This window comes from Rhyacophila brunnea, unplaced genomic scaffold (assembly GCF_057557595.1).
Source record: "Rhyacophila brunnea isolate RB1 unplaced genomic scaffold, BYU_Rbru_1.0 scaffold_22, whole genome shotgun sequence".
NCBI classification, from domain to species: Eukaryota; Metazoa; Arthropoda; class Insecta; order Trichoptera; family Rhyacophilidae; genus Rhyacophila; species Rhyacophila brunnea.
This window is the reverse complement of record NW_028232882.1, coordinates 25,565,788-25,577,920: the sequence shown is the minus strand read 5'-3', so window position 1 is coordinate 25,577,920 and position 12,133 is coordinate 25,565,788. Positions and strand designations below refer to the sequence as shown.

Below are 12,133 nucleotides of genomic sequence, written 5' to 3'. Positions count from 1 at the left end.
TGCGCCGACTTTCAATGAGTACGTTCAAACACAGATATTCAAAAATGACGTAACATGTACCTAATAATTTGATAACGGTGTAAAGATATGAACAATGTCTATTCACAAATAAATCGTCCAGGAAGCCATCCATAGATAGTGAATGTATATTTCCATGAATAGAAATCATAAATTTAGTATGGCACGCGGTTCAAAACCACATGCGGTTTCAGTCTTATCTAAAGCTATAAAGGTAATTTTATTTATAAATGTCTAAAAAGATATTGATAAAAATGTAGTAGTAATGGCTAAAAATATAATATTTCTATTTAGCATTTTATCTTTCAACATAAAATTTCTGGCAACAAATCGTAACTATGTATCGATGCCCTATTTCAATAAGAAAACAACACAAAATTACAAAGTTTTGTGTTAATAATGCCATTCAATGTAGGAAGGTTTTCTTTTTATAATTCAGCAAAAAAAAGACGTCAGCACGTTTTATGTTCTTTAGGTTGGGTCATAAAATAATAAAAAACCCAACTTTTGAAGGGTCCAGGGCAACTGGCCTTCATATTTCTGTTATATTAATCTGTTCTTGGAAACAACTAAAAATTGTAAGGTTTTAAGTTAATAATGCAATTCGGTGAGAAAGGTCATTGTTTCAAAATTCAATAAAAATTAAGTCAAAAATTTCTTCAATGTGTCATAAAATCGAATAACCCTTTCTGATAATAATCATTAATTCAATTATATACTGAAACGTCTGGGTAATTCCTCATTAAACTGTAAAATTTCATTGTGCATTGCTGAATTCAACCAAACTGAATTTTAAAAACATACATTTTCCTCAAAATCAAGGCTTTAAAATTAGAATGTCAATTTCTGCAAAAATTTCAAACGCCATTATCTTGGAATAAGGTTTTTTGAGTTGTTTCCCTATTGAAATATGGTATCAGACTATGTATGCACATAATATAAAGTACTTTTTTCTGGGGATGCACTATATCCCCGTTTAAGTATTATAAATCTTTTTTGTTACTGGGGTTGCTGCCAAAAGTTGGTAAGTCGATAATTTAGGTATTTAGAGTTAACTATGGATTATGTGTCTATATATGAAAATGTATCCCTCAACACGAGAGATGTCCAAAGGCTAAGAGTCACACAGCGAGGCATGGAGAGGTGCATGTTGGGCATCACGCGAAAGGACCGTAAGAGAAACGAATGGATTAGGAAGCAGACAAGAGTACGCGATGTAATAGACGTCGCCAAGCAGCTGAAATGGAGATGGGCGGGGCACATTGCTCGCCAAAAGGACGGCCGCTGGACAAATGCCGTCATCCAATGGTACCCAAGGGGTACGAAACGGCCACAGGGTCGCCCTAAAAGCCGCTGGATTGACGAACTGATAAAGTTCGGCGGAAATACGTGGCAGCGAACGACACAGGACCGAGAGAGTTGGAGAAAGCTTGGGGAGGCCTTCATCCAGCAGTGGATTGACCCCGGCTGATGATGATATGAAAATGTATGTAAGGAAAAAAATTCTAGGTCTTCCGATATAGAACATTCACAGAGAGTACAAAGAAAGTAGCATTATGCCTGATTTTAGAGGGGATGTTAAACTTTCAAATTGCAATTATTGCATAACATGATTTCGAGAGTTACCAACTTTTGAAAATAACCCCACAATCACCTATAACAGAATCCAACATGAAATTATTAACATTCCATGATTCTGTAGTTAAAAAACAGCATGAGAATACACGCATCTTTATTATAAAAAACACAGTATACGCACCTTTTCACCTTATAGAAACAACACACTGATAATAGGTACTTATATCACACGGTGTTTTCTAAAAAGTTTAAAAAAAATAATAGACTAATCACTGAGATTAAATAATCAAATACTGTAAATTGAATATAGTCTCGTAACAATAATTAATATAATGCAAGAATAAAACCAGTCTAACATAAATATTTTGGCACAATTTCATAATAAAATAAATACTAATAAATCACTGCAACATAATCTTGTTGCTCGATTTTTATAAAAGTGAAATGTTTTAACACAAGTGTAGGTATATATTATTTTCTGTGATCATAAAAACGATTAGTTTAATAATCTAACAGTCACGTTTCTCTCTTTTTAAATTGGCACGACAGTATGTTGTGCCATATTTTATATAAATTAAATAAATTATTAATAATTTTAAATTCTATTAAAAACAATAAGCTAAAAGTCTAAAACTGGGAACACCTTGTAAATGAGTAAACATTACATGCTATTATTTAAAACTAAATAATAATAATATAAAAATATAAATCAATGGTATAGTCATGCACATTCACATATTAAAATAGGTAGTAATTAATTACAAGTAGACTAAATCTTCATTTTAAATGTCTTATAAATCCATGTCAGATTCAAATTCACACTCAGACCATTTTCGGAATTTTAAGTCGAGTATGCCGTTGTAGGAATCTTTGCTGAATTTCAGTCGAACGGCTTGTAGAGACTTGTTTGGTGAATCTTCAAAGACTTTGTACTGCTGCTTTATTATCGGCATCAGGTTTTGCAATTTGTAACCAGAAATATCTTCAATTCTGCAATTTTATCATTAATTATTTAATAAACTATTTTATTTATTCAACGAATAATTCACAAGATTTAAGAATGTAACATTCTTTTATTGAAGATACATAATTCGAAATCATCTCAGATAAATCTATACCCAATATAAAAAAATAATTTCAAATTATGTATCGACACCTCCTACGTATAACGTCGAAACTGCAAAATGGTAACTCTTCAGTAGTATGATTTTAAGAAATTTTAATGACACCACAATGTTAATTGAAATACTGGAATCCTATTTTTTTACTTATGCATAATATACAATGGTACAGTTCGGTTATGAGGAATACAGCGGAAAACACATTTTGAAAACACCCGATATACTGGATTATTTGTTAGTTTGGGTTAGTTTAGGTTAGGTTTGGCATGGTTAACCTAACAAATAATCCAGTGTATCGGCTATTTTCAAAATGTGTTTGCCGCTGTATTCCTCATAACCAAACTGTACCTATACAATATATACTGAATTTTTGTTTTTTTATATTTAAAATTATATAATAAAGGCAATGAAGTCAAAATAGCCAAAAACGCATTTCTGACCTTTTACGTAGGAGGTATCGGTATGATTAATTATTTAACCAAAAGGGTTATACATATTTACATATTATAAAGATACATGCCTGACATCAAAAATGTTAATTATTTTTTTTTGTTCAAGACTTACGGAGAACATTATATTACTAGGACCCAATAAATTATAAAAGATGCAATATAATACATTTTATGATAATTTATATTTTAAAAGTTTTTTAAATAGGTACGTAGTCAATAAGTAACATAACCTTTTCTAAAATCACTAATACCGATAATTTGTGTCTTAGTATTTCATAATTATTCAAACAGATGTCACTGTGTGTATAATTTTTTAGATTACGCAAATCAATCGACAGTGGCTAGTAATTTGAGTTTAAAATCACAGGCAATATAACTATATATATAAGAGCGATAAAACTCGTTGAAGCCATAGAACCGGTTAAAACATTAAAAGAATAATATTTATTTTGATTCAAAGATAAAATGGATGGAAAAAATGTGTGTCCGTTCGAACATGTTCATCTTATTATTACATATTATTTTTATGGTTATCTTTATCATTAAAATATATAATTCGTAGTTTCTTTCTTCTAGTTAATTTCTTGAAAATGAAATCGTTTTTATTTATATCAAATTGTGTTTCGATATCGTGATCATACTGAAGCTTGGTTCTATGTTAATAATTATTTGTATTTCTTAATATCAATCATTAAATCAATTATCACGTACTCCATAAAAAAATACAGTTCTTCTCATACTTACTTCTGAGGCCAGACATCGTTCTCATCAAGAATATGTCTTGATAATGCCAAGGACGCTCCGGCAAGCTCCGACGGGAGGTACTGAATGAATTGAACACTTTCCACAAGACAAAGTTCGCTGATTAGCTAAAAAACAAAATGTCATGTCATCGGTAAGATAATCTAACGCCACTCGCTACATAATTACCAGTTGAAAATTATTATGTACCATTGCCAGATTCATCGCATCGTTTGAGATATCTGCTTGCACTGTAAATTCGTCAATGAACGTCTGCACAGTGGGCGTCGTCAGGTCGAAGGTGAGCACTCGTAGCATTAATTTTTCCATGCAACGGATTTGTTTAGTGGTGTACGTACTGTTCGTGAGGTACGAGAACTCTGCAATATCTGCAAATAAAATATATACGATTTGATTTATTTTTACGTTCTATTATTGACATAATAAATATTTTTTACATGAATAAAAAAAATTACATACCTGGCGGGTAAATTTCTTCATATTTGGCGGCAATCATCATTCCAGCTACACCCACCAGTTGCAACTTCGATGGAATCTAATAAAAATATTTTTGCTTATTTAATTATTGTGAATGATTTTCCTTATTATATGAATTCGCAATGGATAATAAATTAGATATACAAATAGTGCAATGAGTTGGGTGAATGTGACATGACCTAAAATTAAGTAAATTAGTGAAAATTACACATGGCATCCATCCACATGATTAGATTTACCATAAAGTTGTAACCCAAGGGGCCTGTAAAAAGCCTTGAGAAAACAACAGAGGAATGGAGAAATGAGTCAACTTCTGGAAGAGAGTAGCTAATTCTAAAGCCTTTCTTTAAATGAATACCTACTAAGATCTACTTTGTTACTTGCTTTTCTCTCCACCACCCGCCACGTTTCCACACCCGTTATGCAGGCGTGTACCGTGGCGTAACGAACGTTAGGCACTCTTCAAATTTGTGCCGAAAGTGTCCCAGAAGCAACTTCCCAAGACCTTAGTTGGCCTGCAGTAGAATGTGCATGATTCCTACTTCGATCTTATGTATTACAGTTAATTTTCGATGGGAAAAGATCTTCTCGCTCGCCGTAAAATGCCGTAAACTTTTTAAAGGGTGAGAAATTTTCCCTCGTAGATACCAAGTTCTAATGGCCGACTGGTCCAACTGAGGGTCGGACCGACTTGAGAAGCTCTTCCCTTTCAACCGATATATCGTCGCTATAGGATTTGTTTCCCGAATAGACCAAATTGCAATTTTACAGGAGACGAAAAACAAATTTCATTGTCGTATATTTAAATATCAGTAGATGTATCAATCATTCTTTCTACACTGTATGATTGCAACATTATCTAAGAATAGATTCCAAGAATAATATACTGTTGTAAATCATTAAATGCACAGAAAATACCTTTTATTTACAAGTACTCACTGTGGATATTCGGGAATTTTTTAGCGCTCTCTCAGAATAATGGATATTCGGGACCAAATAAGGACGTTCGGGATTTAAAACCGTAGCGTATTGCTGCACGGCCCACGGATTACTGAGTGGTCAAAAAGGACGCGCCTCAAATGTTATATTTATTTACACGATAATTGTTAATAATTACTTCTACTATTTAAATACTTAATGTTCGTAATCACCGAAGTTCGTATGTAATAATAACATGCGGCAATCGCTTTTTCGGTTTTTTCGGATTAAGTACCTAATAAAATAGTTTTTAAGTAATTAACTATTTTTTTATTGAACGAATAATTCACAAGATTTAAGAATGTAAGTACCATTCTAATAATTGAACACACACAATTTTTAAAATCACTTCTGAGAAAATATATTATAACCAATAGAAAAAATCTTTTTGAAAAAAGTAAGACACCCGGCAGGAATCGTCCCTGCATCTCCTGGGTTTACGACCCAGTCCACGAATTATCCACTATGCTATGAGGTGACATACTTATGACGACAAACTTTAACTATTGGCCTTTTAATACCTGCTCATCAGTATTCTTCAAAATCAAGCGACTATCGGCGATCGGTTTTTGTTTATTAAATAAAAGTAGGTATCTACTACTTCAAATTACTAACCGACATCACGGATTTCTCCAATATTTTATGATGGTACTTACTCGTACTTGCTAACAATTTTATATTAATACTTGTTCCAAAAAATTATGTATATATTATATCTGTATATTATTATATCTATATATTTCTATAATTAACAATTAAACTTATTACAAACCACCAAATAAATATTATATATTATTTACTATTGGAATGACAACACAAAATAATAGCATCTATAAATTAATTACCATTGGCTGCTAATATTAGGTAGGTACCAATATCCTAAGTATATAATATTCACCAAATAAATAGTTACTAACATACATATTAAATTAAATTAACTATCAGCGCATTCAAAAATAAACAATAGCATCGCCTTTATTTTCATAGAAATACCTAGATTAAAAGTAAAATAAAGACAAACAATGTTTGATTAATAATAATTTGAAATAATAATTATTTTTTACGTCATAGTAGTTGCCGGGTCATACTGTAGAACTCATATAACCGTTGGGATTTTGTGTCATTTATCAAAACAAAATGCAGTTATTTAGGTTAAAATACTCACTTCCATAACTTTACTATAAGTTCAGGGCAAACTGGTGATGTATAAGCTATAAATGATCTCTTCGAATTTGATGAATTCACTATTAAAACAATAGTAACTTTGAAAACAATATCAATAAGACGAAATTTGAAAGAGGCCCTCGGACGGCCGAAAAATATGAAAGTGGGCGTGATTGTTTTAGAGCTAGACAGCGTGAATGTGGGAGCGAGATGCACGGCGTCAGCGCGGTTTGATTGGCTAAAAGTCATATTCGGGAAATAAAAATGCAGCCAGAGATTTATTTCGACCGAAATTAACTTGGATATTCAGGTACGATAAGTTGGACATTCGGGAGAACACCACGGAGTAATTGTAACTTAACATGGCGTATTCGGGTTTTTTAAAAAAATATCTCTGTTCCTAGATAAAAATATATTGTTTTTATAAATGATTTCGGTAGAGTTCGATAAAAGAAATTGAACTGCATTAAAATGTCGATTTCGACAAAAATGGATATTCGGGAAACAAATCCTATAGCGACGATATGGGGACACTCCCAGAGGATGTGATCGGCATCCTGCAATTCGCCACATAAGCAAATCGGAAATTCTATCAGGCCTAGCTGACAGACATAAGATTTATTTATTGGCAGAGAAATATAGCTAATCCGATTTTGCATTTGATAAAATCGCTCGAAATAATCGTAGGATCACATAATAATTCAATAAATCAGAGTTCCGCCATGACATTTCTTTATAAGATCTATGTAGCTTGTCGACACTACCGCGAAATCATTATATGTATTGAAATATTTCATTTTGGTCTCACTGCACCTATCATTATATTTACCAAACTTGCAGAGGCAGTCATCACAGGAGACTATAAACTGTCAGCAATGAGGGACTCGAAAAAAGGTATACTCACCACGGACATTTTGCTGAGAAGTCTGTCGATGTAAGAAACAGCCAAATAAAGAGTGTCCGGAACCAGGTTATACTCGTCGCTTATAGCAACCAGCCAGTCAACGAGAATAGCTCTCATGCTGTCGGTCAATTCTTTTTGCTTGTTCATATAAAAAGGATGGGGTCTGTGACTATGCTCCGCTTTCAAGAGATATTGTAAAATGTCCTAAAACAGTAATTTTTAACTTTAAACAGAAAAAAATTTTGTCATCCACGATGGTCACGCGGCTTAAGCGTCCACCTATAACATTATGAGTCCCGGGTTCGAATCCTGGGTCTCGCAAGTACACATATTGTTTATCAGTTTGTGTATGAGTCAGAGTATGGACCTAATAGGTTAAGCAAGTGGCTGACATCCATTTCTCGTAAAAACAAAATCTGTTAATACAAACCTCCACTCTGTGGAGCCCCATAATATGATCTTAGTAGGATCGGACATGGACGGAAAAAAAGAAGACCTCAAATTAGATCGAGTTAAAAAAGAGTTAAAAATATTTCTCGAAAATTCTTGAGAAATAAACCAATCTCTAATTCTCAAGAAAAATATATTCTTAAATTTCAAAAATCTCGAAAAAACGAAAGAAGTTGAAAAATCATAAGCTTCACTTACATCTGAAGGATTGAATTTAAAATATTACAGGGAGACATCTAGTTACTTAACAAATCATTGCATGAAACTAATTATTTAGGAGAATCAGCTATAATCACAAACATATTATATACATAATGATGAATATTCAATATATTATGTTTGTATCACATAATAATATAATGATTTGGTAAATAAATACCTTTTGATATGGAGTTTCCACCCGTAGTATATTCAAACTGGTTGTCGAGTATTCAATTGACATATTTTGAATAATGTCATTGTCAGATTGCGGCGATTGAAAATATTCAGCAGATAATGTGTGAAGTTGAGGCACCAAGGAACATGTCTTTTTCAGAAGGTACTGATCGTTGCGCTTCTTCGGCAATGCCACATTACTTTCTTCTTTGCAAACGGTGGTCGACTGATATGTGGTATTCGACTCATGTACTCGAACATTCTATTATTATAAAATAAATAATTATTAATAATGTCAATTGGTACTTTATGGAAGCCCATATTTTAAAACGGTATCAGATAATACATTGTAATATGTATAGTTATATATTACACTATTTCTTTTATTCAATGAATGTCCCAACAGGTGTTGTATATTTTTCAAAGATTTTTTCTAGTAGATATATCTGAGGTGTTTTCAAAGTATGTATGTTCAATATATTTCTACAATAAATACAGAATAATAGATGAAGTGAAAATGTTTACTTGGCAGATGAAGTTCTTCCAGATATTTTATTTTAGAACAAAAAAAATTGTGTACAAAACATTATTTTTTATTTAAAATTAATTAATATGGATCATAATAATAGTAAAAAATTACACAATGTTTTCAATTAATAATACCTTTGAAATTTAATTAACTTATTTTTTAACAGAGAATTTTCTATGACCCCTTCATAATGGCCTGAGTCAGGCAAATGTTAGCGGTCATGTGGTGCTCAAAATCGTGAAGTGGGCGACATATACGTTGTTCGTCTTCGACAATATGTCAGTGTTCAAAATGCATCAAAAGCCATCAAGATTTGCTAGAGCCATTGTGAAGAAGGCAAATATTATATTACATTTAATTATTGCTGTCTTTAAAATTGTTACTATAAATGGCTATTTGACTGAATATTATATTGTATCAGTTGAGATTGCCTGATGGAAGCGAAGGAAACTGGTTCTGATCATTATTAAAATATTATGTAGAATAATTATTAAATTATTCGCCACTGGAATATCCTATACTTGAAAACAAGTATATTGTCAACACAATGGCAAAACAAAATTAGGTCTGTCAACCACCTGAAGACATAGATACATATGAGCCGACCAACATAACATAGTCAGCAAATCTATTCTACACACAAGGCAGCTATCAACAGTAGTTTATTATATTTATTTATGTATTGAGGCGGTTAATTGTTACAATAAGTTAACTGTCAAAAAGTGCTATGTTTTAACAACCCCTTCTTGGCTGTGTTAACTTTTAGAGCGAGATAGGTTAACTTATCATAACAATTAACCGCCTCAATACATAAATATGATAATATTTATCACTTTAGCGATCGATAGCCGCCTTGTGTATAGAAGAGACCACCAGAGCACAAAATCAATGAGAAATTTTACACCCCTTATCATTCTCACATATTATTTTACGCTATACTGCTCGCCTCATAATATGTAAAAATATAATAGATTCTTCATATAAAAATGAATATTATTTATAGGAATGTGATTAAAACATACTTATTATGTATTATGGCGCATTGGCCAATCGCTGTAATGCTGTAATACCCTTTTTCTAAATAAATAAATAAATAAAATAATTTAATACTCACATAAACTGAAGTATCTTTACTCCGTTTGTCATTATTGCTAATAATTATTGTGTTTGACTCCATTAACTGGCCCAACACTGTCCTTTGTCTAGTGAATTTATTTTCAATGACATTCTTTCCAGGTACATTTGAATACTTTTTACTTAGGTCAAGTATGCTTGGATTGCGCATTATAATATTACTTCCATTGTCCTCGTGTATTTTAAATGCCGCCATTGTATGTGTGTGTAATGAAGCAAACTCTAAAATAAACTATTAGGAGTCAGTTTTTATTATTTCAAACTGTAGAAGATTCACTAAAATCTTTTAAAAAAATAAGCAAGTACATATTAATTAAATTCGGGGGACTATTTCTAGTAAAAATATATACCTTCTTATGTATGAAAAATAAAATAAGTAATTTCTGGGTAAATTATCCATTATTGCTTATAAAACTGTGAGCCTAGACACGTATTACAATCAGTGACGTCCCGTGGGGGTAGGCAGATTGAGCGTCGCTTGGGGGCGGCAGTTACTCAAAGGGCGGCAAATCGAGGAGAATCATTAGGTATATATAAAAGCTACCTAAACTTAGTAATAACGGAAATATCTTTCCATTAAAACAATCAGCTCACTTATTGGAAACAAAATATATCTATTAATTAGGTAAATAGGTACTATACAATTTTCAACAGGACTTTATTTTTTTGTCGGGTTCGCGATGTCTAGTTTACTTCCGTTGTCCTTAGACGTCACGTTCTTCACAGTCACTCGCGAGTTATGTAAGTTGTCAGGTGTATGTTTAAATATACCTATCTGAAACCGTAGACTCGCAATATTGTCTATTGGAGCAGAGATGGCATTTAAGTTAGATTTAGTATATGGGTACCTATATCTTGTTAGTAATGTATCCATACAACATAATTCTTAGATATTGGAGTCATGAAAGGATGATGAAAAGTACTGCATAAAAAAATGGGGCGGCATTTTGTCTAGGGACGTCACTGATTACAATAGAACCTCAATATAACGGATAAAATATCTGGTCATATCTGAAAACTGTTATACATGTTTAAATCCATGTGTCACCCCTTGTAAACAATATTCTGCACATGATTATCATGTTATACCTGTTACATTTGAATTAGAGTCATAAGGCCGTCCTGTTTGTAGACAGAATGTAGCACTGACGTTTACAACGCTAGCCGCTAATTCACACAACTGCACAGCAGTTTAATTTTTTTACTCGAAATAAATGGATGCATTTATTAGTTTACAATGATTAGAGGTAGACGAAGGCGACCAATGGTCACATCATGACTTTATTGTAAGAGTCATTATTTTATCCAACAAACAATAAGTTTCTTTTTCTTTCCCCAGAGTTTTTATGAAAACTACAATGCGCCAATGTAAACACGACCTTGTTCACATGTGTAAAATATTTTTTAGCACCCACCAATTAATATGGTTTTTGTAAAATATAATAAAAATTTTCTGAAGAATAATTATTATAACTAGCCCCGGTGAAAGTTTTAGGTACGTGGTGGCCCAAATCACTGACAGGTTTGGCGGGCCCCTTTGAATATGCGATAAACCATCATTCGATATTGCAAATACATACAGAGTTACGTTTTCAGGTTTTTTTTCAATTGAATGTATTGTTTCATGTTTTCGTTGATTTTGAACAGCCTAAAGTTATTAAACACTACTCGTACAACCAAAGTACAGAAGATAATCTAATCTAGATACTTACATTTGTGAATTTCCTTATAATATGAACGGATTTGTTCCTTCTAAAAATATGAGAACATGTTCAGGGCCGGATTTAGAGGTAAAGGGGTTGTATTGAGTAACCCCAAGTTAATGGCGGCCTCGGATACGAAAAATAAAATTTTAAACGATTATTTAACTAACAAACGTTGAGAAAGTCGAAGATGCTGCCCTTAATTAGGGCCCCTAAAAAACTCACATGATCGGCCCTGTGCAATATCATACATTAAATTAAACAACAAAAAATTATACCAATATTATTAGATTTTTGACGATTTATATGCTTATCGAGTGTATGTCGTGTACCTATTATTAGTGATAAGGTAAAGGTTTTTTACAAACACTTCTATTCAAAATTTGTTTGTTATATTTTTTATTGTGATCCTTGACTTAATAAGTAGGTATATGATAAAGTTTGTACCTACTTTATTGTATTAATTTATTATATAAGTTAGGATTAAC

General features: G+C 32.2%; 1 protein-coding gene across 1 annotated transcript; it reads right to left on the bottom strand.

Moving 5' to 3' along the window:
* Positions 1-2,387: 2,387 nt before the first annotated feature.
* LOC147070284 (G2/mitotic-specific cyclin-A-like) lies at positions 2,388-8,540 on the bottom strand. The gene is made up of 6 exons (XM_085949932.1): positions 8,481-8,540; positions 7,455-7,658; positions 4,391-4,466; positions 4,121-4,299; positions 3,914-4,038; positions 2,388-2,586 (listed from the first exon to the last, which is right to left on the bottom strand). Exons 1-6 carry the CDS (start codon positions 8,538-8,540, stop codon positions 2,388-2,390), a joined length of 843 nt encoding a protein of 280 aa, XP_085806058.1.
* Positions 8,541-12,133: the final 3,593 nt, after the last annotated feature.

Bases quoted from the DNA above. Each gene is read 5' to 3' on its own strand.
- LOC147070284 (XM_085949932.1), bottom strand. From the start codon at position 8,540: ATGTTCGAGTACATGAGTCGAATACCACATATCAGTCGACCACCGTTT. The intron at 7,659-8,480 runs GTAATGTGGCAT...TTACTGTTTTAG, and splicing joins CACCGTTTGCAAAGAAGAAA to GACATTTTACAATATCTCTT. The intron at 2,587-3,913 runs GTAAGTATGAGA...ATAAAATTGCAG, and splicing joins AACGATGTCTGGCCTCAGAA to AATTGAAGATATTTCTGGTT.